General features: G+C 35.7%; 2 protein-coding genes across 3 annotated transcripts in view; one reads left to right on the top strand and one right to left on the bottom strand.

Moving 5' to 3' along the window:
* The window catches only part of neil3 (nei-like DNA glycosylase 3), a 5,195-nt gene extending 1,528 nt beyond the window's left edge, over positions 1 to 3,667 (top strand). Inside the window, exons 3-10 of one of the 2 annotated variants that reach the window (XM_016461228.1) lie at positions 622 to 753; positions 1,100 to 1,313; positions 1,449 to 1,523; positions 1,613 to 1,779; positions 1,871 to 2,040; positions 2,121 to 2,517; positions 2,910 to 3,069; positions 3,213 to 3,667. In XM_016461228.1, coding sequence (XP_016316714.1) covers positions 622 to 753; positions 1,100 to 1,313; positions 1,449 to 1,523; positions 1,613 to 1,779; positions 1,871 to 2,040; positions 2,121 to 2,517; positions 2,910 to 3,069; positions 3,213 to 3,395 — 1,498 coding nt within the window. In that variant the 3' untranslated portion in view covers positions 3,396 to 3,667. Of the gene's footprint in view, positions 1 to 621; positions 754 to 1,099; positions 1,314 to 1,448; positions 1,524 to 1,612; positions 1,780 to 1,870; positions 2,041 to 2,120; positions 2,518 to 2,906; positions 3,070 to 3,212 lie in introns of both variants that reach the window. The other variant, XM_016461227.1, reaches the window with a different exon arrangement.
* Positions 3,668 to 3,702: 35 nt separating this feature from the next.
* aga (aspartylglucosaminidase) lies at positions 3,703 to 7,876 on the bottom strand. The gene is made up of 9 exons (XM_016461229.1): positions 7,689 to 7,876; positions 7,454 to 7,607; positions 6,356 to 6,468; positions 5,723 to 5,835; positions 4,928 to 5,039; positions 4,563 to 4,638; positions 4,265 to 4,372; positions 3,997 to 4,130; positions 3,703 to 3,888 (listed from the first exon to the last, which is right to left on the bottom strand). The coding sequence occupies exons 1-9, from the start codon at positions 7,789 to 7,791 to the stop codon at positions 3,788 to 3,790; spliced, it is 1,014 nt and encodes a 337-aa protein (XP_016316715.1). The 5' UTR covers positions 7,792 to 7,876; the 3' UTR covers positions 3,703 to 3,787.
* Positions 7,877 to 27,483: the final 19,607 nt, after the last annotated feature.

Below are 27,483 nucleotides of genomic sequence, written 5' to 3'. Positions count from 1 at the left end.
AATGATTTCTGAAGGATCATGTGACACTGAAGACTGGAGTAATGATGCTGAAAATTCAGCTTTGATCACAGCAGTCAATTATATTTTAAAGTATATTAAAACAGAAAACCAATATTAGAAATTGAAGTCTCTCACAATATTAGTTTTTTCTGTATTTTGATCAAATAAATACAGCCTTGATGAGCACAAGAGACTCAATTAAAAAACATTCAAAATCTTTCTGATCCCAAACTTTTGAACAGCAGTGTGTGTGTGTGTGTGTGTGTGTGTGTAATATATGGAATATTTCAGCTATGTCGTGCTTTAAAATATTTAATGGGCCAGATATTGTTCATTGTGAGTGCTGGAGTAGAGTTTGCTCTCTAGCAAGCCAGCACGATTAGTCTGTGTGATTGATAAAGTGGCAAATGTTACTAGCTAATATATTTTCAAAGTGGTGGGCTCAAAGTGGTGTTTAAGTCTATAAATGATTGGTACTTGACATACAAATGAAAATCTAGCACAGATATCGCTGAAAATCCTTATCCAGTAATCACAAATGACTGAAAAGGTCATACAAAATTCATTGGTATAAAAAGAGTGAAATCATTTTAACTGTACTTTAAATGTGTTTTGATTTAGATTGCACTTCGGCATGAATGGTTCCTTGAGGATAAATCCCCTGGAGAAGGACTTGAAAGGAAAACCCCCAGTGTTGGTTATTCAATTTACCAATGATGCTGTGTGTTTCTTTGACACAACTGTAGAAATCAGGTAACACTTCCTTCTAATAGCTCGGATAATAATTATATATAACTTCCATTTCATTCCTAAGTATTCTAGGATAAGTATTACATTTAATCCCGGATTAGATAGCATCTTCATCGAAAGTCCTTCCGAGTCAAGCACTTTATCCTAATGTACATCTGAGAGGTCAGCTCATCAAGTGCAGGTCTTAAGTAGGCAACTTCCCTGTCGCAGAAAAGTTTGCTATGCCGGATTAAATTCCAGACTATCATAACTCAGCGTGATCCAGACAGCCTGACTCTTTACATTTTTACACTGAGCCTTCAAAGATTCTGACTCCTCAGGGAATAATAATTCTGTTTACTTCCCCTAGACTCTCAGAGGACTGTGTGCAGAGAGTAAGAGCCATGGAGGCTCTCGATATCTGTTCACCCAAGTTTAGTTTCTCTCAGGCGGTGGAAGCTGTAAAGAGAGAGAGTGAGAGAATGCTCTGTGATGCTCTGTTGGATCAGGCCGTCTTACCTGGTGTAGGAAACATAATTAAAAACGAAGCGCTCTTTGACAGTGGCCTTAACCCGGCTGTCAAGGTACAATTTGCTTTGTTCAGTACCAACACAAAGTCAATATCTCTGTCGCATGGTACAGTTGAATGGATGTTTTACACCTTGTTTAAAATATTTTTAGAGTGTAGTTTTTCAATTAATTCTTCTGTGCTTTTAAAGGTCAGACAGTTGACAAGCGAACAAGTTCACCATCTTGTGAATATGACACGAGATTTCACACTCCTATTTTATAAGGTATTTTATACTTGCATTTTTCTAGACAATAAATTTGTAATTTTACTTTTTCTGTCAGATCTGAATTAAATTTTTACTTTTCAAATCAGTGTAGAAAGAATGGATCCCCACTTTACAAGCATTACAAGGTGTATAAACGTCCAAACTGTGGCCAGTGCAGTGGAACTGTCACTGTCTGTCGACTGGGAGACAACGGTAGGATGACATACTACTGTCAGCACTGTCAAACAGGTGATCCAAGTGAAGTGAACATTAGGTGAGCTGCACCTCCTCTTGTAGCTACTAATTCGCATACACACATTTATACACAAAAATCCAATCTAGTTACTGACTTTTCAATTTGACAGTAAACTCCCAACTCGTAATAGTCTGATTGGATGGGCTTATCAAGGAGGAACGAGCAGCAATGATCAGGTGGCAAAACAAGAGGAGGAAGAGTGGGCATGTTCCCTTTGCACTTTAATCAATCGACCAATTAACAAGTATTGTGACGCTTGTATGAGCCCTAGACCGGAAGGTAAGTTTCGGACATGTATTAGTGCAGAAATGAAAATTTTTAAATGTAGTTCATATCTAACTCGTTCTCTTTTTTCTCAGTACCTAAAGAGCCCACAAAGCTGGAATATTCACCTTTGAGTCGAGACCTGATCCGCTACCCCTGCAACAGTTTTAGCAAACCCCTGCAGGAAATAAAGATGAATCGTAAGACTGCATTTGGGACCACAACTCTAGTCCTAACCAGCATCAGTGCAAAACCTTACTCTCCTTCAAGTCCCGCCATTAACCAGGCACATGCACTAGAGACAATGAGGGGTCTGAGCACGCACAGCAACTGGCAGTGGAAGAGTCCCAGTAATGGCGTGAGTGGGATGCAATTCAAAGGCAATGAGCCCTATAAGAGAGAATCTCCAGCAGACCACACTCAGCCTAACAAGAGAATGAAAACCACGAATGGACTGTCTGGAGGAAGCATGCCACACATCGGATCCTCAAGGTGAGCGAGTGCAGTTTCGCCTGTGACGAGATGTATTAGTGAAATACTGATATTTCTATTCATTAATATATATTCTATAACCAAAGAATACCAGCAAGTATGATTTATAGCACGGTCATCCCAAACCTAACTTTATTTATTCTGCAGAGCACCTAAGACATTTTTGGGGGTAATCTTTTTTGTGCATACAATGAAAGTCACTGCTTCACTGCTGTTTTGTATGAACAAAAACATTCTTTAGAATATCTTTGTTTGTGATCAGCAAAAATATTATTGAAAGTAAATTATGATGATTTTTGGGTGAATGACCATTTTGAATGAAGTTTGACGGCAAAATGTAAAATAAATACAGCTGATTTTGAATAATAGAATCATATCTTACAACTAAGCAGGGGCACACAGAGTAATGACACATCCCTACCCACAACCCCCTGCTGTAAAAGTCATCACCGACCATGCACCCTGAGGGTGGTCACTAAGGAAGGAGAAAACAAAGGCAGGCAGTTCTACACCTGCTCCCTGCCACGAGAGACTCAGTGTAACTTCTTTGAGGTAAGAAAGCATGAACTTGAATTTGAAACCTATGTAAAATTAAAACAACTTACATTTTTTAAATCAATTAGAAATAAATTGAAAGTTTGAAACTTAACCAGAATTGTGGTTTGTATTCATATCAACCCTGATTCTTGCAACAGTGGGCAGACCTGCATTTTCCCATGTGTCATCATGGCAAACGGACTCTTATGAAGACTGTGGTAAAACTGGGACCGAATAATGGCCGCAACTTCTACACATGCCCAGTTAAAATGGGCAAGCAATGTAATTTCTTCCAGTGGGCTGAGAACGGCCCTGGCATCTCAATTCTGCCTGGCTGCTGAATCCATGAGTTGGACATGACAACCTTTAAATGCTTTTGAAGCATTGCTTGCTTTTTAATGTTGAGATGATGAAAATGTATGTGTGTGCTTCTTTATGGTAAAAGTAAATGTATATTTTGAAATAAAGCATTTCCAATTTCCATCTTTTCCTTTGGTTTCAGTGGAAACAAGTTATAAACATCTCAGACCTCAATGTCTTTCAAAGATCTTACAACAGATGTTTTTTAAAAAATATATTAAAAGTTTTTTTTTATTTTTTTTTTTATTTTTATTTATTTATTTATTTTTTTTTTTAAGTAGTGCAAAGTGAACATTGATCACAAGGCATATACCAATCAATAATTAATTAACAAACTTTTAAAAATGTAAACATAAAACAAAATGCTTGTAATTCAAAAGCAGTCCACCTTCTGCAACTGAGATTGGTTTGTCTGTGGGTTAACCACCATGAAGGGGAACTGGCTAAACCCAGGACGCTTGTTACAAGCAGCACCTTTGGACAAAAGAGTTTTGACAATACATTCCATTATTATTATTTATATTCAGGATAAGTACACAAAATGTTTTAAGAAACAAACATTAGATATTAGCATTCTCTCACCATATCCACCAGTAGTATTGGCACATATAATTGCTCCAAAGAAATTGGGGTAGTACTTCTTGATTCTGGAGATGGCCGTCTTACAGGCAACAGTGGGTTGGGCTCCATTTCTCATGAAATCAACAGCTAGAAAACTTTGAAAAAAAAAAAATAGTATACATATATAAAATCAATAAAAGCCTTCAATTAGAAGTTTCAGTAGAATCACATATTTAATTGATCAAAGCAGTTCATATAAAGCAATCTCTCAAGACTTCCTAGTGATTACCTAGGAAGGAAACGCATCATGATGTCTCCATCCCCTGTGGCGGCCGCTCCCCCCGCTGTGCTGTCGGCATAAGCCCCAGCTCCAGCCACTGGTGAATCACCTACACGGCTACAGATCAGCATGCATATACTTCACTAAAGCTTTATTGACGGGACTGGAAACCCATTTCTGTCAGTAAAGCTAAATCTCAGTGAACAAGGTTCTTGAGGTTCTGTTTTTCTTCAGTTTTAAACACTCATGCATTCTGGCTTCAACAGGACAGTTGAGACATACTATACTGACAGGTGTTCATACTCACCCTGGTATCTTATGTGTTGCTCCATTGGTGGACGTTGCAGCAGCCACCTGTCCGTTCTTACCAATCGCAATCATTCCTAATGAGAATTTATGGTAAGACTGTAACGCTAAGATCATATGCATCAATGAATTGAATCAAGCAATGGTTTTCAATTATGTCCTCAAGGCATTCGGTCCATTTATCATACTTCATTTTTGTGATGCAAATTAAAACTAATGAGTTTGGTACTCTGTGGACAAGTCTAGGTCTGCATTCAGAAAAATGAATTTGCACTTACAGACTAAAGACTGATCATTTTGTCTGACCAGATTATTATTATTTCAAAAATATTTGATGCCTTACAATAAATAACAATCAACAGTTACCAATTGTGTCATGAGAACTGGGGTCAAAATTTCCGTTTGGATTCTTTGGCTTCCACAGCTTGGCTTTGGGCTTGTACGGCCCACATGATTTGGAAGGGTCTGGAAAAACATTCTGTAAAATAAAAATGCAAAATAAACTTATGCTTTCATTTACGCTTTGATCTGGGACAGAACAAAGTTGTTGTTTTTTTACGACTTTAAAGCTTTCAAATTAGAATTACATATCAAGGCTATCTATTTTTTATGTTGCTCTCTGATTTGATTTATCCATCTTAAAGTTTTCTTTAGTTTAAATCTGAGTACGGATAAATAATGTATTCAGAGCATTGTTTCGGATATTTCCATAGGGCTTTGATTGTGCCAATAGCAGAATGTTGGTATTATCAACCACTGTATTCTTCATAAATCTCACTATGCATTATTCATTGTTTTTCATGGTGCATATTTTCTTGTCAGTGATTACACTGATATCCTTCCAAAACTTCTCAGCAATGTCTGCATGAATTGAGGTAAACATGACTCTGCTCCTCACTGTATACTTTATAAGATTCGTAATGCACAAAGAATTCTTATTCTAACCATAACACCGACTGAAACTTTATTTATTTATATCTTAAAAAAAATAAATAAAAATCTTTCAATGGTGTTTGGTACATTTGAAGTATATTGAAACGGTTTATCTGCCACAGATCATCTTCTAAACCCATGTTTGAAGTTGCCGAAGGTGCTTAAGAACTTTAAAGGTAAACCCTGGAGTGATGATTACACAGAGGTTCCTGGTTTTTGGGGACTCACCTTTCTATAGTTGGGTTGACAATTCTGCTGCAACCACTGGGAGAAAATAGCTATTGATTTGTTAGTTGACAAGTCTTCAGACATGAAGCCCATGTTTTCAGCAAAGATTGTGGCTGCATGAAGACAGAAAAGGTTTTTTCTACTAAACTTTATATAGCAAGGGAGATTTGAACAAACGGAATCACATAGTAGAGCTGATTTGAAATAAACATTAGATACAGGAAAGAGCAAAAAATGAAGCAGCAGGAGGCTGACTCGGCCTTTTTTTATTGTAATGTGGATGTTAAGCAGCCACGCACAGAGAAAGAAAGCTGTTTTAGTACTCCATAATTCATTTTAATTTGGAAAGCAGATGGAATTAATAGAACAGCACAACATTATAAATGGAATAACAAAATGTAAATAGCTGTAAAATTCAAGCTGATATAAAATCTGTCCAGGCCTTCAGTGTCTGTACATAATTTTGAGAAATAAATAGTTGAAGAGGCCTTTTTAATACTCATATCACTCCATCTGTGATCACATTTCTTCCCCTATCTGATGTACTGTAAACAACAACTGAACCTCTTGACCACTGCAGCCACATGATTGGTTGGTTAGATATGAAGTGGTTATTGAGTGTACGGTTCCTACCTGATTCGCCCACTATAAAGGTGTGCTCTGTGTGTTCCATCACTGCTCGGGCAACACCCACAGCATTTTTGACCCTGCGTAGGTCTGCCACTGCCCCTACTTCCATTGTGTCTCTAACCGGGACAAACAGCAAACAAAAACACAGCTGATATTTAGCAAATTGGTTTTAGAGGGAACAGAGAGGTCGATATTAGATGATGCGTAGATGTATAAAATAGAAGAATAAATAAAATGAGTCTCATTTAATTACGAGACTTTTACCTTCCCTATAGGCCTTAATTAGAAATATTACTAAAATCAGGATATATTGATCAAAAAAAGCCTCATGTTAGGCCTTACTACTGTAAACAAGAACCTACTGTATGTAATTACTAAACCACTTTTAGATAATATTCCAAATAATATTTGCAAAACGTTTTTGTCTAAATTAAAACTTTCTAGGATGCTTTTTATGGTATCTTCATCAATTATTTTTTTGCAACCAAACAAATTTTATGAATGGACTTAAACTGTAGCTTTGCAATATATAATAACACAAAAAGGCAAAACTGTATAGTTAGTTGCAGATTTTGGCATGATATTTTCAATATATTTACAGTGACATACTGGTTTCCAGTGTTATTTTAGTATCACAGAGATATGATTGTAGTTTTCGTTAAGATTTTGAATTAGGTTTTATTTCGAACTACCTTACCATCAATAAGACGCAAATTAGAAGTTAAGTAGTTAACAACAGTTAACTATGTTCCCTAATCTAAAGTGTCACTGTCTTTCTTGTTTGTCTATATATTCTTTATTATTATTATTATTTTTTTTTTTTCAGTTTTAGTTATTTTAGTACATCCAGTTAAATTAGGCTAAATGAGAAATGTTGCCTTGGAAACTATCTGAAATAAAATAAGTTAATAAATAATGTGTGTGTGTGTTTTATGTTAAACATTTATTTTTATTTAAATTGTGTTAATCTATGCCGAATTACATTCTTTTGTAATGCAATATATTATAGTACAACTGGACGTTTGACCTAATGTATAGTGATTAATATTATTGGGTGAACGACTGGATAATTATACTGATGATGATGATACATATGCCTACCCATTCATGATCATCGCGTCCAGGGTCGTCTCTCCGCGCTCATCCGGACTCCCGCCGAACCCCACGCTGCCATCACACTGCTCGAGCTCACACTGCGAGCAGCCCCGCTCCACCGCATCCAGAACCGAGCCGCCCTTCTGCAGCGCGCTCCAGGCTACAGAGAGAAACCACACAAGTTTAAAGTCTAGTCATTCCTCAGAGCTCATACACGGTAAAGTCATGGTTAATCTGTCACCTGCGTTAGCTGCATTCTCAAAATTCCAAGTGTTGATCACCAAAGGCAGCGCAGCTTGATTTAGAGGAAACAAACAAATGATGACAAATACTCTTTGAATCATGTTACAAAACTTAATGGATATATCCTACATTTCCCTCAGAGTATATTATCAGAACATCCTGGTCACGTGCTGTGTCATGCATCTACTCATATCCGTGTTGGTGTTATGCTAATGAATATTTAAAGGGACCGTGTAGTCACCAATAGTTCAGCAAATAATATTTGGTAATATTTTGAGAAAACAAATGGGGTTGAATCCGATCATAGTTTTCATTTTGATGTCCTAGGGGTTAAAAACCAAAACAATTTAAACGTTTTCTTTCTTACCAAAGAGACAACAGTGCCACTGAAGAGCATGTTTGAGATGAAGAGACTTGATGTGTGAAGAATAAAGCCTCAAAATCAAGGTAAATAACGCTTGGTAGAAGATTTCCAGTCGTTTTTTTTTTTTTTTTTTTTTTTTTTACTAAATCACATTGCAATTCTGTCAAATTAAGCTAAAAAGTATTAAACTGTTTGTATTTAGGACACATAAAATGCTAGCCATGAAATTAGCCTAGCATTCAATATGAACAAAAATATGGAAAACAAATGACATAAATCTCCTGAGATGCATGTGTTTACACCAAACAAACTAGTGTAAGAGTGAAAAGTGTGTTTTAAGGGATTAGTTACTCAAAAACATCACTTTTTATTTATTTATTTATTTTATTTTTTTACAGAGTTTTGTGACGTTTAGTAGGCATGACTGTTTGATAGATTTGAGGATGTACAGTCTATTGACAGTGTACTTCTGAATTTTTTTATTTATTTTGTTTTTTTATGAGAAATCCTACCCCCTAGTAGAGCGCAATAGTCAGGTTCGGAAAGTAAAAAAATTACATTATTTTTCTCCATAGGGGATTTATTTATTTATTTATTACTTATGATTCTGCAAAGGAATATAAACAGCAAATCATTCCAAAAGAACACTGTAAATTACATTATAGGGTAAAAAAAAAAAAAAAAGTGGGCGGGCAGTCGGGTACTGTTGCATTCTATACACCAGCTACCAACTAGCAAGAAACAAAGCTGTAATGTACAGTAGCATAAGACCATTGGCTATTTAAAAGCTCTTCCTATATAGTGAGTCCCACATTGTTCATCACGTGGGATTTAGTCACCTGGTTAAATAAAGCGCAGTATATCTTACAGTAAATCCTGTAGGAACCCCAGCACAGATACTCTGCCAAAAATAGGATGAAAAGGGGAACAATAATGTGGCTTGCCCTCTTATGCTAAACATGACAGCAATAGTACATACAGTACAGGGTTTGACAAAGTGTTGCTCTAACCAGAGAAAGAATGCAAAGAAATTTAATTTGCTGTTACATTATTCATAGAAGGAGTATACAGTTTTATAGCATATTTTATTCACGGATTTGCCCTCATACAATAATGTCTTATAAAAGAGTGTGTATGCAACAGAGGACTGTGCTGGAGCTTAGAGGAGGACTGCTCTGAAAGGCCAATAGAAAGAGTTATTAAATACACAGAGAGCAGGGCCAGATCTAACACTACTAATTTAAGTGACATAAGCAGAATCTCTAGGAGTGTGATACAGCAATTTCTTTATGGTAATAATGTAATGTCTGTAGGGTTACCAGCATACCAAACAAACAAGTAAAAAAGACCTGTCTTATAATAGAGGAAATAAGCAATGTCCTACAACATTATAAACTTGGTTAACATCTAATATGTTTGGAGTTTGGACACTCAATCAAAAGAAGATTTATGTTTGCAATGGGAATGTCCCTTCTGAAAGGACTTAACAACATGCAGAAAGGATTTTTAGAATGCATTCAGAAACACACTGATTGGACCACTTTGCCATGAAGAATGACAGCCATTGATTTGTACAATACCTCCTAAAGATATATGTGTGAAATCAACTTTATTATTTATATACTATTATAGTATTTATTTTAATAGTTTTTGTTTTAATTTTTAGTGAGTTTGTTTGCTTTTGTCATTTTTATTGTTTGTTTGTTTTCTATTATGCTTTAATTTATTTTTATTTATGTTTTAGTAATTTTTCAGTTAGTTGCCAAGGCAACATTTCCAACTTTAATTTAAATTTAAGCAGTTTTTCCAATAATATTTGCATTTTATTTTATCTCCTCTTTATCACCTTATTCCAATGAGCAGAAACAGTTTTTTTTTTGTTTTTTTTAGCTTTCGTTAACAATAACATGGTTCTTTTTGGTCTTAAAGGGTGAACTAATTCTGATTTCCTCTTAGGGATCAATTAAATTCTTTTCTAATCTTATGGTCTAATGAGAGGTATTTGAGTAAAAACCAAAAATATTACAAATGTATTTACTAATGAAGGCAAAAATAGCTCTGAAATCTTACCAAAATGCAATAAGATTGCAAGTGCTTTGGATAACTTGCATTGGAATCAGGTTATTATATACAAGTTGCTACAAAGACATGCTTCTGTATGTTTTTAAACAAAAAGTCAAACAGATGGCATAATGTGTTCGTTAACATGCCAGACTTTGAAAATAAATTTGAATGTCATGAAGTTTGTTTTAAAGTGATTTAAAAGATTGGAGTCGGTTAAAACTCACGCTGAGTAAAACTCCAGGTGAAGTGGCACTAACTAACACAGCAGTCACCTGATGAATGGAGAAAATTGCAATCAAATTTCAATATTTGGCATAGGAATAAACATTTAGCAGTGACAGATCTGTCATCAGAGGATCTCAAATGCTGATGAACAAAGGTTTGGGAACTGTACTGCCCTCACAAAAAAATGTGTTTATATAAGGGACTTCTAAAATAATGCCAATCATATGCTAATAACAATGTTAATTATAAAAATTTTGCAGGTAGCTTGTGGCATGTATTTGTCTATTTTTAGGCCAGACAGTAATTAAATATATGGTTAAAAGTTGGATTTTGAAGGCTAAGGTCACCAAATGACACTTAATAGGAAAAACTCACCGTCCATCTGTTCCAAAAATGATTTAACAGCTTGTGACCTGCTTTTATAAAGAATGGTTATTTTTTTAACTATAAATGTTTTTGTGTTGTTAGTCTTGTACAAAAACAAAGATAAACTAGTAGATAATCTCATTCTGATATAGACAATTATATATATATATATATATATATATACACGTTATAAAAATTACATTCAACATGTACAATATGTAACATGTAAAATTTGAAAGAGTCAGAATTATTTTTCAAGCCAGACACATTCAAAGCAATGCCTTGAACATGAAATGGCAAAATAGGTGTCAACATGACAAATTCTAGGATGTTTAAGAACAAACATGTGGCATAATGTGAAATTAAATATGCTTTACAGGGGAAAAGCATGCATTTAAAGCCATTTTGACATCAATATATACAGTGTCTCAGTGTCTTTATGCAACATTTACCATGGCTGTCAGCACTAAATTAAGCGAATCCTGTACATTTCAAAAGAGACATACAGTACAGTTGAAATTAGATTATGCTACTTGGGTATTACATGGAGATCACATTAAAAGTCTATGGTCTGACAAAATGCAGTATTTTTCAAGTAAATATTCCTGAAAGAAATTGAATGTTACTTTATATATATCTATGTATTCCTTCAAACTATGTTTCTCTAGAAAAGGCGAGATATAAAATTCTTTCATTCTTATTCAGTTCATGCCATGATTCTGAACCAGTATTCACCACTGGGAGATGTGGATAACATCAGAAACTTTAAGAGAAGCTCTTAAACTTGCAAAAAAAATAAAGATATATACAGTATACATAGAAGAATAAAATAAAATGGAAAAAAAAATAAGTGTGAGAAGAAAAACTTTGAATCCGGTATGTCCTGGATAAAAAGAAAAATGGACAAAAATGATAGTGAAAAGACAAACAAAACAATTTATTTATGAGAAACGATGCTCTTGTATTTTCCCACAGGTGTCCAGTATGAGCACAGAGTTGCAGTCTGCCTGCAGCAGCTTTATATTCATCCAGTGAAGAGTGTCTAACCTTCTGAGGCAGTTCAAGTCTCTCAGAGGACCTGAAGGTCAGTCATTGAAGCTATTGCACCAGTGATGGCACATATATAGCCACCCTGTCTTGTCCACGTCAGCTGTCCATTCAGGGAATGTAATTTCTGCTTTAAACAGGAAGCCAACCCTGGAGCAGCTTAATTTTTCAGCTGTATATCTATGTTCATTCCTGCCCAACTCCCAGCAACTACCATTAATGTGGAATGAATGCCTCCGGCAAAACTTGAGCTCCCAGAATTATGGGTCTGAGTTTACCAGCATGCATCTCTCTCTGCTGCATAAGCAAGAAAAAAGAAAGACTTCCAGGGCCTAGCACAGAGGCTTGAGATGGGTTGATTGAATTTGAGCATCCATACAAAATATGCTGTCTTCTCAGAGAAAATAAATCTCACACTGGATAAACATCTCAGGATAAACATAATTTTATTTTCTTTCTCTGTCTGAAGACACAACATTTGAATCATATTCCTAAATTGTTCTAAAGGTTGTAAGAAACAAATAAATTTTTAAGACATTTTTAACTTCAAACCATTGTAAAATCCTTAATCCATAAACACGCTTCCTCCAGTGGAAAAGCCCATTCCCTGTTGTCCTCTCACATTAAAATCCACTAACAAATTTGTTTAGAATTGTTTTGGACAGTTTTCACTTGGTGCTTGATCTTTGCATATTTCTCTCCTGATTTAGACAAGATGGCCTTTTCACTGGAGAAAACAATATTATAGACAGAGGACTCATATTTTAGCTGGAAGCAATGGTTTTGTTTCTTATAAACACAAAACTTTTCACAAGCCATTAACTGATGCACTAGAGTCATGGATTACTTGTGGATTATTGTGTTGTTTTTAATCAGCTGTTTGGACTCTTATTCTGACGGCACCCATTCACTGCAGAGGATTCATTGGTGAGCAAGTGATGTTGCTAAATTTCTCCAAATCTGTCTGATGAAGAAACAAACTCTTCTACATTTTGGATGGCCTGGGGTGAGTACATTTTAATTTTTGAGAGATCTATTCCTTTAAGTTTAATTTACATGAAGTATTTATTTTGTTGTGTTGTCTTATTCTGAGCTCTTCAATCAAAATCCAAGAAAAAATCTTCCTTAATCATTTTTAAAATATCCCAGTCACAGTCCCAAAGTGTAAAGAAAGATTGACGTTTTTTTCTCATTATTGTCTCTGTCGTTCCAGCTCAGAACTTTGTGAATGTCAGCAAAACAGCTGCATTAAACTTTTCCCTAAAGCATGTTTCTGATAGACACTTATTTTCAGGTAGAGAAGAAACGAATGTTTGATGTCCTTATTCGATTTAATAGCCTAAGGAGAGTGAGAGTCCTAATAATGCTTGTTGAACTATGTAGAAGATCATTTAAGGCAACAGGTAACTTTAGTTTTTGGTAAATGCCATATTTATGTTGATTATGATAATTCGACATGATGTAAACTGATTTAGAAAACAATTCTGATTAGACGTTTTACAAAATAATAACAATTATAACCTTTAAAGTAAATAATCCATTTACAGTATCAGTTATAATCCTGTTATTTTCAGTTCTTTATTGCGTTCTGAAATATGTTGAAGATATCAGTACAATGAGATAGAGCTGGACTTGCATTCTAACCATTTGCTAACAAGTTTTAAAGTTGTTTTTATCAAAATCTGCAGATGTTCATATGTCGCTAAACTGATGTTATCTAGCTGGTTGACATGGATGAGGTTTTTTCAAAATTGCAAGAGGGAATAAAGATTAAACATCAGTGATTTTAAAGCATCAGTTAGAAAGATCTGAAATACTAGTGTGAGAAGACCATTATATATATCTTTATTGTTGAGGTCTGAAAATGTTACTTGGTTAAAACAGTTTTATTGTTGATCAATATCTCTGGGGAAATCATATGGTCTATTATGTTTGTGTGCTATTGCTCAAAGATGAAAAAAATATTAATATTATTAGTAGTATTATTATAGCCTGCTTTTTAATGGCCAGACCATTTTACTTGGGATCTAATATGAGCTGGATAAAATGTGAACTGTTCTTGTATCTCACTAGTCTTTTCTTTAACCAGTTGATGGGGCTGTAGAGTCACAGTGGAACATGTAATAAATATAATTGTTCTAATTAGTGCTTCAGGATTGCATTAGGATTACATTACTTTGGCAGGGAGTTAAAAATGAAATAATGCTGTAAATAATAGAGAGGGGTCCAGGCCTGTTCGTTCATTGCTTCCTTTGAACTATATTGCTGGCAAACAGGATAATTTGTATTTGTAAGTAATCTGCTGCAGTGGTGTTTGTATATTTTAAGGTGTAATCTGTCTCAAACAGAAGAAAACACAAGGGCCTGCAGTGTTTGTGATCGTACTTGAATGGTTGACTTATTCCCCGCTGCTACACTCTCTTCCACCTTCTGTCTGCTAAGTGCAGATAAGGCTTCTGTTGTAAGGGCTGTAATATGTTGTATCTGAGGTTAAGGTTAAATATCATACAAATAATCCTCCATGGGCTTTAAAAAGCTGTGTTATTCTTGTCATTCTCTTGTTGTCTTACTTCTAGGGGCTACTTGCCATTTAAAATGTGTAACGAGTGGCATTACAATGCCAAATTAAATCAAAGATGCGTGTTTCATAGTTTATTTACGATTTGCTATGTGATATTTTTCTTTTAGACTGCAGCTGCAGTTTATTTCATTCTAAAATAGGCCTAATTGGAAAAAAAAAAAAATGGAGCACCATTTTTCTAATATCTCCACCATACATTAAAATTAGCTAAAAATGTAGTCACCCTCAGACCATCTAAGATGTACATGAGTTTGTTTCTTCATCAGAACCGATTTGGAGAAATTTTGCATTAAATCTTTTTCTCATCAATAGATCCTCTGCAGTGAATGGGTGCCGTCAGTATGAACTTTTTCATTGGAGAAAGCAATATTATGGATAGAGGACTAGTGTTTTAGCCAGAAGCATGGGTTTGAAGTTTAAAACATCTAAATGATGAATTTGTGTATTACAAACATATGTGACACTGGACCACAAAATCAGTCATAAGTAGTGTATTTGTAGCAATAGCCAATAATACATTGTATGGCTCAAAATGATCGATTTTTCTTTTATGCCAAAAATGATTAGGATATTAAGTAAAGATTATGTTCCATGAAGATATTTTGTAAATTTCCTACCATAAATATATCAAAACTTAATTTTGGATTAGTATGTATGCATTGCTCAGAACTTCATTTGGACAACTTTAAAGGCGATTTTCTCAATATTTTGATATTTTTGCACCCTCAGATTCCAGATTTTCAAATAGTTGTATCTCGACCATACAACAATGGAAAGCTTATTTATCCAGCTTTCAGATGATGTATAATACTCAATTTCACATATTAGGCCTATTTCATTTTTGTGAGACCAGGACTCCTTTTAAGAAGGGATTGTACAGTATATCCCAATGGAACCTTCCTGATAAATAAAAATGAAACGAAAACCATTACTTCAAGGATTAATCTATTATTCTTTGTCTTTCACTTTACCATCCTTTTTTTTTTTTTTCCTCAGCTGAACTGATTTGTCTAAATGAAGTTCTGTTGTCACCTTACAAAACATTATTGTCATGACTCGTTCTCGGTGCTGCATATCACATTAGCATGTAGTGAGTGAGGTGCTGCCTAGAAATCAACAGGATTATATGCATCTGTGGCTCACTGTCCACATCCTCTCAGTCCTCTTGTGAATTTTGCCAAGCTGGCATCTCTTGTGTAGTGTAATTTAATGCTTCTCCATCTCTAAGAACAAGCCTCCCTTACTCAACCAAAATAGCAGTGTTTTTCTGCACCCCACTGTGATATGAACACTGTTCAGATCATTATAGCTCAGAGGCAGAAATAAATGGCAAAATCCCATGCGATGACGGTGTTGTGTACTGCATGGGATGGTCAAAAGCCATCTGTGAGAATTGTGCTTCTGGTGGGTGTTAATTTCCTCATGAAAAGCTCGTCCTCATATCTTTAATTAGTTAAAGAAGATTTAGTTAATAATAGTTGACGGTGAAACCCCAAGGGTGTCTGATATTAAAATGGCTCTCCTCAGTGAGGTATTCATTTTTCGTCCATTCAGTATTTCCCCTTTGGGCTTATAGTCCAATATCACATTTTACAGTGAACCTTTCAAGCTGTGGGGGGTTCAGTGAAGACAGTCTTGGTGTGTCTGACGAGAATTTCAATCACACAACAGCTGATACTTGCTGCATATTGCTGCATTGATCAATGTTGTCTTTTTTTTTGAGAGAAATCATTGAAGAAGCTCTTGAATGCTTTTTGCAGTCCTTCAGTGCTTTTCTATTTTCTTTATTTTTTTTTTGCCATCCTGAAGGTCTAAACACTTCACTGACTGAGTTACATGTCTGCAACTGTTTAGGTCACAAATATTTAATTATTTAATTGGCTTAATTTATTTAATTGGTTTTTGTAGTGTTATAATAGCTTGCTTTAAATGTAAAACACGTCATTTTTGCAATGTTAGCATCACCAAAAATAAAAAAAAGAATTGCTTTAATAAAACAAAAAAATAAAAAAGAAACTTACTGACCCTAAAATTTTTGAACAGTAATGTAAATGTACATTTGAATGGCTTTTGATGAAGAAACATGCTGTAATAATGAATAAGTTACGGTGAAACAGTAAAACCTTGACTTTCAGAGAAATGTTTTGAGAGCACCACAGTATTTTTTTTAAGAAGATCAGCCTACAAATGGCTTGCTTACTGTTGTCTTTGAATCGCTGAGATGGGACAAGTATTATAACATCAAACATATTACACACACAGTCTTTATTATTTGAAATGGGTGACACACATGCACGCGCACACACAAGTGAAAGGTCATAAACAACTTTCATCTCTCCTCGTCCCCTTCTCATTCCTCTCCCTCACTCTTTTAATATTTGTAGCACGTTCATCAAGAGGGAACAACAGAACGAGTTTACATGACAGACACCTTTTGTCTTTGATATGATACAGATTGTCTCTGGATAAGGTTTCCGTCATTGGAAGAGTAGCGATTAGACTTGTAGCATGAGCGCAGGTGAAATTTTCTCATTTGTGTGTGAGCAGCGGGGGGCCTGTGAGATCCGCGCCGTTTTTGAGCGCCGCTGACTTTGAACATTCCTCATCAAAGGTTACAATGTAAATCAAACTGTAACCTCAGCAAGGTGAATTCTAAAACACAAAAGCCCTTTGCTGCTAGTAGCCAATCATAGTCAGAACACGTAGCTCCATACGTGAATGTATAAAGATAAAATTGAGTTCTAAAATGAGATGTAGTCACGCTGGAATTATATTATATTATATTATATTATATTATATTATAAAATTGTAGTTTCCATCTTGATTTTTTAATGGCATGATTGATTTTTTTTTAAAGGCATTTCTTATGCTCACAAAGACTGCATTTATTTGATTAAAAGCAGCAATTTCTATTTTAATATATTTAAAATGTCATTTCTTGTGCTGAATGGAATAAATGAATGGATGAATGAATAGAGCATTCAAATGAGCAACATTTATTTTACTTAGAAATCTTTTGTAACATTATAAGTGTCTTTGTCTTTATTGTCACTTTTGAGCAATACAATTGATACCGACTAAATAAAAATAATTTACTGACCCCAAGCTTTTGAACAGTAATGTATAAATAGACTCGTAAGTGTGGTGAAATCAAGCTGGAAATATATAACAGGAAAACTATAAATGGGAACTATTAACAGCACAAATGCTGCCATTAGACGTGTGAAGACAATCATGCGCCCTGTAAAAAAAATGTTTCCTGCTGTGCAACAAATATGTTCCCTCTTCCCATCATATTCTCAAGGTGATTAATTAGCATTAAGCTGAGGCATGCAAAATTTATGATGGACACGCTTAGGGTAAAACAACTGTGCATACAGGTAGATAAGTGACAGTTTTGTCCATCAAAGAGGATTTGCTGTGTTAAGATATCAACATGTTATTTTGTGATCAAAGTCTTTAAATAAATATTGCCAAAGGTGTAATTTTCAAAACGATGTGAATGCATTTGTGATGACAGCAGATTTTTAACACCACTGGGTATGAGGTAGCCTATATCTGTACAAAGAAAATGTGTTGCGTGGCCTTTATGCTTCCATTGAAATCTACCAATTTTACTTTCTTTCCGATTCCCTGAAACCATCTGTCAAGTCAATCTGTTTAGAATTTACCAGACCTTTGCAGAAAACTTCAGTCGCCATGGGGGGAACCTGTTTGCGACAAAAATGTTGTCATTGTGACTGTAGTTGCAAAACATTTCAAATGACCATATGCAATTACTGGCTTTATACCTCTGTAACTAGTTGCCTTATGGTTTAGTAAATAGTTTGGCTTATGTTTCATTGGTTCATAAAAAGCATTTGGTGTTTGATTCAGCATGCTGTTCGTTTGTTCAAAGTAGCTGACATCTGTTCCATACTTTAGTAATGCCTCTAGGATGCTTTGTGGTCTTCTCAGTCTGATTCTGGAAGCCAATCCTGAATTGTTCAGAGACTGTGCTGCTCTCTCTGAGGCTGCAGATGCTCCAGCTATAGTTTTTTAAAGTGATTTAGGCGAACCTCATGATGCAACATATGTCATAGTACTCTGAAACAAGTCAGCATTGTCTTATGTCCCTAGTGAAAAATAAATATACTTAATTGTACTTAAAATATATTTATTTCATGATAAGTATACTAAAAATAGATTGACATGTCTAATACACTCTAAATGTAGTTATTTCATGCTTTCATCTAGCACAAACTTAGAGCACTACAAATTAATTTGTAAAATACTATACTTTTTACAAATGCATTTGGGGAAGGATGAAATATATATATTAATCCTTAAGAAAGTACACTGGCTAGGTTCTTAATTCCATCTACAACATGTTTAAAAAAAAAGTGATTTTCAAAATGGTGTTCTCTGAGCTCAAAAACAAAACTTTAAATATGACCTACACACACACACACACACACACACACACACACACACCCATATAAACCAACTGGATGAAACCTTTGAAAGAGGGTGCTCACTTCATAACCCCAATGATATGTCCATGCTCACTCAGCCCAAAAATTAGTCTCCATAAGGGATGAATGAAGCAACTCATCCTATGATCCTGTAGATGTATAAAGGCCATTTTAATGTATGTCTGTGGGGATTGTTTGTACTGTATGTTGTCATATCATTAAGGCTGCTGTATGAGTTCTCACCTAAGACTATGGCACAAAAGACAATATCACATTCTGTGTATTGATATTTGTTTGTTCCTTTGCCCCTTAAAGGGTTAGTTCACCCAAAAATTGATGACACGGATACGCTCTTTCCATTCAGATCAAATCACAACAACGTAGGAAACAGATCCGGCGTGACACAGCTGACACAGAACAGCATACGTTGTTTACGTCCAGCGGATATTCTCCAAAATGGCACCACGGTGATGCGGAGGAGACGAATTGTTGAATAAAGTCGTTATTTCTTTTTCTTTTGCTCACAATAAGTATTCTCGTAGCTTTGTATAATTGCGGATGAACCACTGATGATGTCACATGGATTATTTTACAGATCTCCTTGCTACGTCTCTGGACTTGGGAACATTTCAGTTGCGTTGCTGTCTATGCAGGGTCAGACAGCTCTCAGATTCCATCAAAAATATCTTAATTTGTGTTCCGAAGATGAACGAAGGTCTTACGGGTTTGAAACGACACGAGGGTGAGTAATTAATGACATAATTTTCATTTTTGGGTGAACTAACCCTTTAAAAGTGTCTTAAGCATTGTAATAATGTGATTTTAACATCGGCCTAAATATAGGCTACAGTATGTTCAGTGAAGAGGGCTTGATAAGTCAGTTTCTCCTCCCCTAACAGCTGTGAAATTCACCAACAATCAGTTTTGCTGTACTCTTGCTAAACATATGAACTCACTAGAGTGCACACTATTGGGAATCTGTGTTGCAGACTTGGTACAGGTGCATTGGAGTGTACTTTTTTCTCCATTAATGGTTCTTTAATGTCCTGTACAGACAAAGGCAACATTGCAATTTGAAATGTGGACTGCAGCCCTTTGGCCTGTCAAAATATTATGAATCACTAAACAAATTATTAAAAATTATCCTGACCAGTCCTTAAAATTACACAAAAAATAAAATGTCAAATAACTTCAGAGACGTTAACTGCATGAAAAGTAACAATATAAAATGTATTAAAATAATTTCAATTCATGCACCACATTTAAATCCGCAGCGTACTGCAAGGCCATCAAACCACCAAATCCTTTCATTTTATTTTACATTAGAAACACTTGTGCAGTGCATTAAGAGTTGAAGCGCACGGAGACAACGGGCAGAGAAATGTTATGGATGGTTTTACTCCATCTGCATTCACTGAAACATAAGCAGTTCTGCACGTTCACATTCTTCCATCAACGAACAGAACTGTGCCACTTACTGCGCCTAAATTAAGACTATTCAGCAATTCACAGTCTTTAAATCAAGTCAGTTTCTCCTCACCTAACTTTCACAAGCTGTAAAATTCACCAACAATCAGTTTTGCTGTACTCTTGCTAAACATATGAACTCACTAGAGTGCACACTATTGGGAATCTGTGTTGCAGACTTGGTACAGGTGCATTGGAGTGTACTTTTTTCTCCATTAATGGTTCTTTAATGTCCTGTACAGACAAAGGCAACATTGCAATTTGAAATGTGGACTGCAGCCCTTTGGCCTGTCAAAATATTATGAATCACTAAACAAATTATTAAAAATTATCCTGACCAGTCCTTAAAATTACACAAAAAATAAAATGTCAAATAACTTCAGAGACGTTAACTGCATGAAAAGTAACAATGTAAAATGTATTAAAATAATTTCTATTCATGCGTCACATTTAAATCCGCAGCGTAGCCTACTGCGAGACCGTCACACCGCCAAATCCTTTCATTGCGTTTTACATTAAAAACACTTGTGCAGTGCATTGAGAGTTGAAGCACGCAGAGACAACGGGCAGAGAAATGTTACGGATGGTTTTACTCCATCTGCATTCACTGAAACATAAGCAGTTCTGCACGTTCACATTCTTCCACCAACGAAAGGAACTGTGCCGCTTACTGCGCCTATATTAAGACTACTCAGCAATTCACAGTCTTTAAATCCATATCATTTGTGCTTTCATCGATGGAAAATGTCTGTTTACTTGTAGTAGTACTTAGTAGTACAGTATAAAAAGAACACAAAGTAACATCCATCCATCTGTCCATCTATCCATCCATCCATAAGTCCATCATCTGTCCATCCATAAATCCGTCAATCCTACATCCATTCATGCATACATCTATCTGTCTGTTCATCTATCCGTCCATCCATCCATCAATCCGTCAATCCATCCATCTATCCATCCATCCATCCATCCATCTGTCCATCCATCCATTCATCCATCCATAAGTCCATCCATCAATCCGTCAATCCTCCGTCCATTCATGCATACATCTATCTGTCTGTTCATCTATCCGTCCATCTGTTCATCCGTCTATCAATCCGTCCGTCCATCCATCCATCCATCCATCCATCCATGTTTTCAAATCCTTTAAACAAACTTTGTTTTTCTAGTTCAAAATGAATTAAATTAAGAAACTAAATATATGTGACATTTCAAACATTCATCCATCTGATTTAACCCTGTGATTTATGTAGTACACAAAGAGATAAATACAGACCTACAAGTAGCAAACTCCCTTTAAGCCAAGTTCACTCAGCGGGTCGTCTTGTTAACGCCTCCAGGCAGCTAGTATAGTGTCTACTTGAATGGAAAACTGTTTGTTAAGATTATGTTTCATGTGCCATATCAGAAACAAAATCTGACAACAGTAGAATACTACATTTTGCTTCTTCAGCAGAAATAATGCTGAAACAACATTTTTAAGGTGAGCTTCCAGCAATCTACATACACATTCTAAAGTATGCTACTGTGAACAAGGTGCATGGGACTTACATTTCTACAGCCACTGTATTGAGCGTTTTGATTTCTCCCATTTATTTTTATTTGAGTGGTCCGCCTCCTCCTCCTTAAACTGTCTGCGCTAGCAGAGGCTATTCTATCCAGCTTTCCAATTTTTTGTACATTTGTTCATGAGGAAGAATGAATGTTTTGCATGGCATTTGATATGTATCTATGCAGCCTGAGGTTAGAGATGTGATTCTTATTCGGTGTGCTAAAAGCTAACGGCTACTGAATACTGGCCCCTCGTCATGCCCTTGTCACTGCATTTGTTAATAAGCCACAGGACTATTAGTTTTACCTGAGTCAGGTAATCATTACTAAACCAATTTAATTTCCGTGCTGGGGAAATTATTGGCAAGGACAGAACAGGGCAGGCAAAGATGAATCTGAATTCCACTTATGTAATGAAATGTGTGTGGAGTATTGATCCCTAAGGTTGTTTTCCAGGTGCCTTGCACTAGTGTCTGCTCTGCATTAAAGTAATGGCTTTATAATTTGCCATTTGTCTCCCTACTCTTTCCCTAGATGGATGCATTGTCAAATCATATAATATGATACACATGCAAATGCGCATTTCTTTTACGTTTGTTAGGTGTCTATAATTCTGTATTGGCAGAATGAAACTGATTTGTAATTGTTTAAAGCAGTGGTTCTCAACCTTTTTGACTCGAAGGCCAACACAATATTCAAAGGCTCCCTCCCTCTCTTTTTTTTAAGCTGTACTTATTGTAATTAAAGCTGCTTGTTTTCAAACTTTTTTATTAACAGACACTGTGAGTATTAATATATTAAAGTAATTAACAATGATTCATCTTGTAATTTCTGAAGTTTCAAGAACTACTTAAAAACAACAGTTATTCAGTGGGGGATATATAATTTTAATTTTAATTAAAGCCACTTGTTTTCAAACTGTGTTATTAACCGAGAGTGGTAGTATTAATATAATGAAATTAATTTATTTTGTGATTTCAACATGGTCTTTCACTGAAACATTTTTAAAATAACATTCTTTTGTTTTCTGCAGAAGTAAGTCATACAGGTTTGGAATGAGATTAGGGTGAATAAAGTGATGACTTTATCTCTGAATAATGAATTTAAATTTTTGGGTGAACTACCCCTTTAGGCAGAAAAGACAGGGATGGAGAGGATTCTCTAAGAATTAATTTTGTGATCTCTGTGTGCACTGTTAGAATTTATTTGCACACACTGTTTGTGTTGATTTAGTGTGTGGTTCACTAAAGGAACTATGCAAATCAGGTAATGGTGCAAAAGTGGCCTCAAAATCTCAGTTGAACACAATTTTGAAATCCAATCTTGCAAGCACTCATCCGTGCATCTATACAGTATGACTTGATTCGGAGCTGTAATACTCAGTTATGCTGATTCTCATTTTCTGGACTCTAAATAAAAATACACTGTACTTTTTTTTTTTAACAGCCAGTTCAGTTGTAACCCAAGCAATTTCAATAATTGACTAGGCTTAAAGAAACAGAAATGAAAGAAGGCAGAAGACGCTCTAGTTATTTTTTTTGCCTTGCCTTGCTCGAAGAAAGAGCAGAATCTTGACGATGCATCCATGTGAGATGAAAGCCTAATTATTCACAAAAGGAGGAGGAAAAGAACGAGTTTAATTGGGCTGAGAATGAATCTATGCAGGGAGAATGCAAGTATTGTGATAGATGGTGTGTGTATCTCCTTAGACACTGCAGAGGGAATTATAATGTTGGGGGTGCGGATGGTGGGTGCCAGCTACCGTGACTCACAGTTGCTTGGTCAGAAAAAAAAGACAAAATGACAGAGGGAGAAACCAAAAGAGAGAGATACAATCAGCCAGTTAATCATTAAGGTTGTGCCCAGCAGGAAGTCTTAACTGAACCACACTTAAATCTTCCTCACCGTTCACTACACTATAGACAGCTACATAATTATTGAGTCCACACTGAAGCCATTAGCTATGTTACTGTCCAAGCTGTGAATTTAACTTATGCAAAAGATAATAATATTGCAAAAACAATTTGAGAACAAAGCAGCTTTTTCAACCCATGTTTTGGAAAGAACAAAATAATCACTTCCAGGGAAATCAGAAAAAAAGAGAAAGAAATGGAAATGGAAGCCACTGTGACCCTTTTATTAAATGTATGTAAATTATTTGTGGTATAGAGTGCAGCCATAAGACTCGGACTATTTTATGTTTGCTAGAGATTAGCATAGATGTAATAGTATCAGACTGTTCTGGTGACAGTCTCTACTCATTTAATTTCAGAATGACCATTATCAAAAGTCACAATAGTTTTTTGATGTGCATATACTGTAGGAATTTACTCAGTTAATGTGTTTTCAGTGTAGTTTATGTGCATATCTTCTTATATATATATATATATATATATATACACACACAGTAAAACAGTAATAGTGAAATCTTTATTACAGTTTAAGTAATAACTGTTTTCTATATACTGTCTTCTATTAAAATATATGATAAAACATCCTGTGATGGTAAAGCTGAATTTTCAGCAGCCATTATTCCAGTCTTTAATGTCACATGATCCTTCAGAAATCATTGTAATATGCTGATTTAGTGCTCAAGAAACATTTATCATTATTATCAGTGTTAAAAAAAACACTGTTGATTAATATTTTGTGAAAACTGTCATTTTTTATTTATTTATTTTTGATGAATAGAAAGTTGAAAAGAACTGCATCTATTTGAAATAATAAATAGCTTTATAATCTTACAAAATATTTCTGTCACTTTTGATTCATTTATTGTGTCATTGCTGAATGATCCCAATTGTTAGAACAGTAAATTATATATCTAGATTATATACTATTAGATTAGTACATTAACGTTATTTTTAATGTAATTTTCCAATATTTGCATAAGAATGCTTGGTATATTTGAATACCAACAGTACCTTACCAGTGTACTCATTCGTCAGCTTTTGGTCTGTGATAACCACCTATACAACAACGTGTCAGCTTGCGTGAAAAATGATTTATGAATGCTATTCTGATGAAAGAATGAATTGAACTAATAGTAAGACTCCAAAATCATCGCCATCAGTTTACAGTGGGTAATAAAAAATTCAAAGAGGGTTTAGTGCTACAGCACCAAACTAATACAAATCAAAATGGTTCTTACATTATTTAGAAGGAAGAGATCTACTCTATCTTAAGTCTGCAGATATTACCTCCAGCCTTTAAAAGCTAAAACGTAGCGTGCAGCCCTGACAACCGCACAGTGAGCCATTACAGCTCAGAGGAAAGTGCCACTGCCATGAGAGTGTAATTTGGACTCAATTAAATCAACTCCCCGCTGTTAAGGTCCTCAGTATCGCTCTATCACAGGGCTCCAGAAGGCCCCTGTCCTCACATCTCAAAGCAGATATGGACATAATTATTTCCTTAATTGCAAACTTCACTTTTGCCTCAGACTGAATGGCCATCTTGAGAATTTTTAAGCGACAGGGTTGTTAGTTTTCCACTGCTGGAGGATGATGGGGGATAATGGACTGTATGGAAGTGGAAGAGAAAGCCTTCCCTCAGACTGACACATACAGAATGCACATGCACAGAGGCATCAGACATCTACAGGTAGCTCCTGTATTGGCAGCTTGTCTTGTATTTTCAAGATGAGAATCTATATCGTACGTGTCCCGCTGTCACAGGATGTGAGAGGCACATCTGGAGCTCTATGTGTGCACGTTTCAGATGAGGGGAATTCAATACGGCATTGTTATAATTCCCCACTTTCATTAAATGAAAGTGCCTGCATGTGGAATCCTCATATGTACACTTCATTTATCAAAATAACACAGACATGGAGTAGAAGTCTGATATGTGTATTTATACAGTCGGAAAACAAATACCCAGGTTATGCTAGCTCTCTCTCTGCTTTGTTTCCCAAGTCTGCAGTATTATCGCAAGCCTTTATTAAGTATTGATCAAGCTCTGTTTAAAGAAGGATTACATGATCAGAGAGACGGAAGTGGAATGATCCTGACTTGTTCTTTAATTAAACATATAAGGAGTAGTTGAATGACACACTGTAGATGGGTCGTTCTGTCACTCTTTTGCCATTGATGGTTAGAGTGTCTCATTGCACTGAACAATTCTGTTGCTTAATTGAACGTGTAAGGACTGCTGTAGTCATCAGCATGGATTTGCTTCATTCGGTTGTAGTTTGTTGTTGTTTTTTTTGTTCGATTTTACAGACCAAAGCCAGGGGTTTACTGCGTTTTATTTTTAATACACTCCCCTTTGACCTTTACAGTTGTTGCTTGTCAGATTGTAGATTGTACAGTGTCAGCCTAGTAAGATCTTGAGTTGAAGCCGAGGTATTCGGTGTGACATCAACTGTAATTTTTTCCCCTATGTTTCTGATATTTGTATTGATGTTTTTCCCCTCATATAGGTCAGTGCATTTTCATATATATATATATACGTCATTCCAAAACATTAACTTTGTTCTTCTTTAACCATTCTTTGGAAGAACGACTTGTGTGCTCGGGGTTGTTGTCTTGCTGTATGACCCACTTTCTCTTGAGATTCAGTTCTCGGACAGATGTCCTGACATTTTCCTTCAGAAGTTGTTGGTATAATTCAGAATTCATTGTTCCATCAATGATGGCAAGCCATGGCTTTCTCCTTACGACTCTGCCATGTACACCATGGTTGTTCAGTGTTCTCCTGATGATGGGCTCATAAACATTAACATTAGCCAATGTGAGAAAGTTGCTTAGAAGTTAGCCTGCAGTCCTTTGAAACCTAGCTGACTTTTACACGTCTTGCTTTTAGAGTGTTCTTTGTTAGTGGAGCACTCCTGGGGAAGGTAACAGTGTGTACAAATGGAGGAAATTCAAGACCAATCTGTCTGCCCGTGGATTGGTGGAGTCCAAACTCTTTAGAGGTGGCTTTGAAACCTTTCCTAGCCTGATGAACATCAACTCTTTTTCTGAAGCCCTCAGAGATCTCATTTGTTTGTGCCATGATACACTTCCACAAACATGAGCAAACTTTGATAGATCCCTGTTCTTTAAATAAAACAGGGCACACACTGACACCTGATAGTCATCTCACTGATTAAAAACACCTCTGAACAGATGGACTCTAATTTCACCTTCAAATTAACAGCTAATAGAGATTCACATACTTTTGCCGCTCAGTTATGTAATATTGGATCATTTTCCTGAATAAATAAATGACACGGGAGAAGGGGCGCCGCTTACTGTTTTGGTTCACTGTTCCGTCACGATTCACACTGGGAGCACGGGAACGAAGGAGGGAGGTGACGAGGAGTAAAGCAAATTCCAAAGTCTTTAATGAAAACAAAGCTGGGAACACAGGAACACGGGAAACACTGAGTACACTAAATGACATATAACAGCGGACGGGAAACGAGGGGCAGAACACAATTTAAATACACAGTAACTAATGGGACACACCTGGGAGCAAATGAACTAAACAAGGAAGACCTGGAACAAATGAACATAAGGACAGGAACGGGAAAAAACAAATACGGGCATAAAAATAAACAGAGCACGTGGGGGAGGAAAACACACACAACACACGGAACAAAGTCTGACAGCATATATATATATATATATATATATGTTCAGTTATTTCACTTTCATAGAAATGAAAAGAACCTCTTTATTGCCATTAA

Source organism: Sinocyclocheilus anshuiensis, unplaced genomic scaffold (genome assembly GCF_001515605.1).
Source record: "Sinocyclocheilus anshuiensis isolate Anshui unplaced genomic scaffold, SAMN03320099.WGS_v1.1 scaffold124, whole genome shotgun sequence".
Classification (NCBI taxonomy): domain Eukaryota; kingdom Metazoa; phylum Chordata; class Actinopteri; order Cypriniformes; family Cyprinidae; genus Sinocyclocheilus; species Sinocyclocheilus anshuiensis.
The sequence above is the reverse complement of the archived record's forward strand: the minus strand, read 5'-3'. Positions and strand labels throughout refer to the sequence as shown.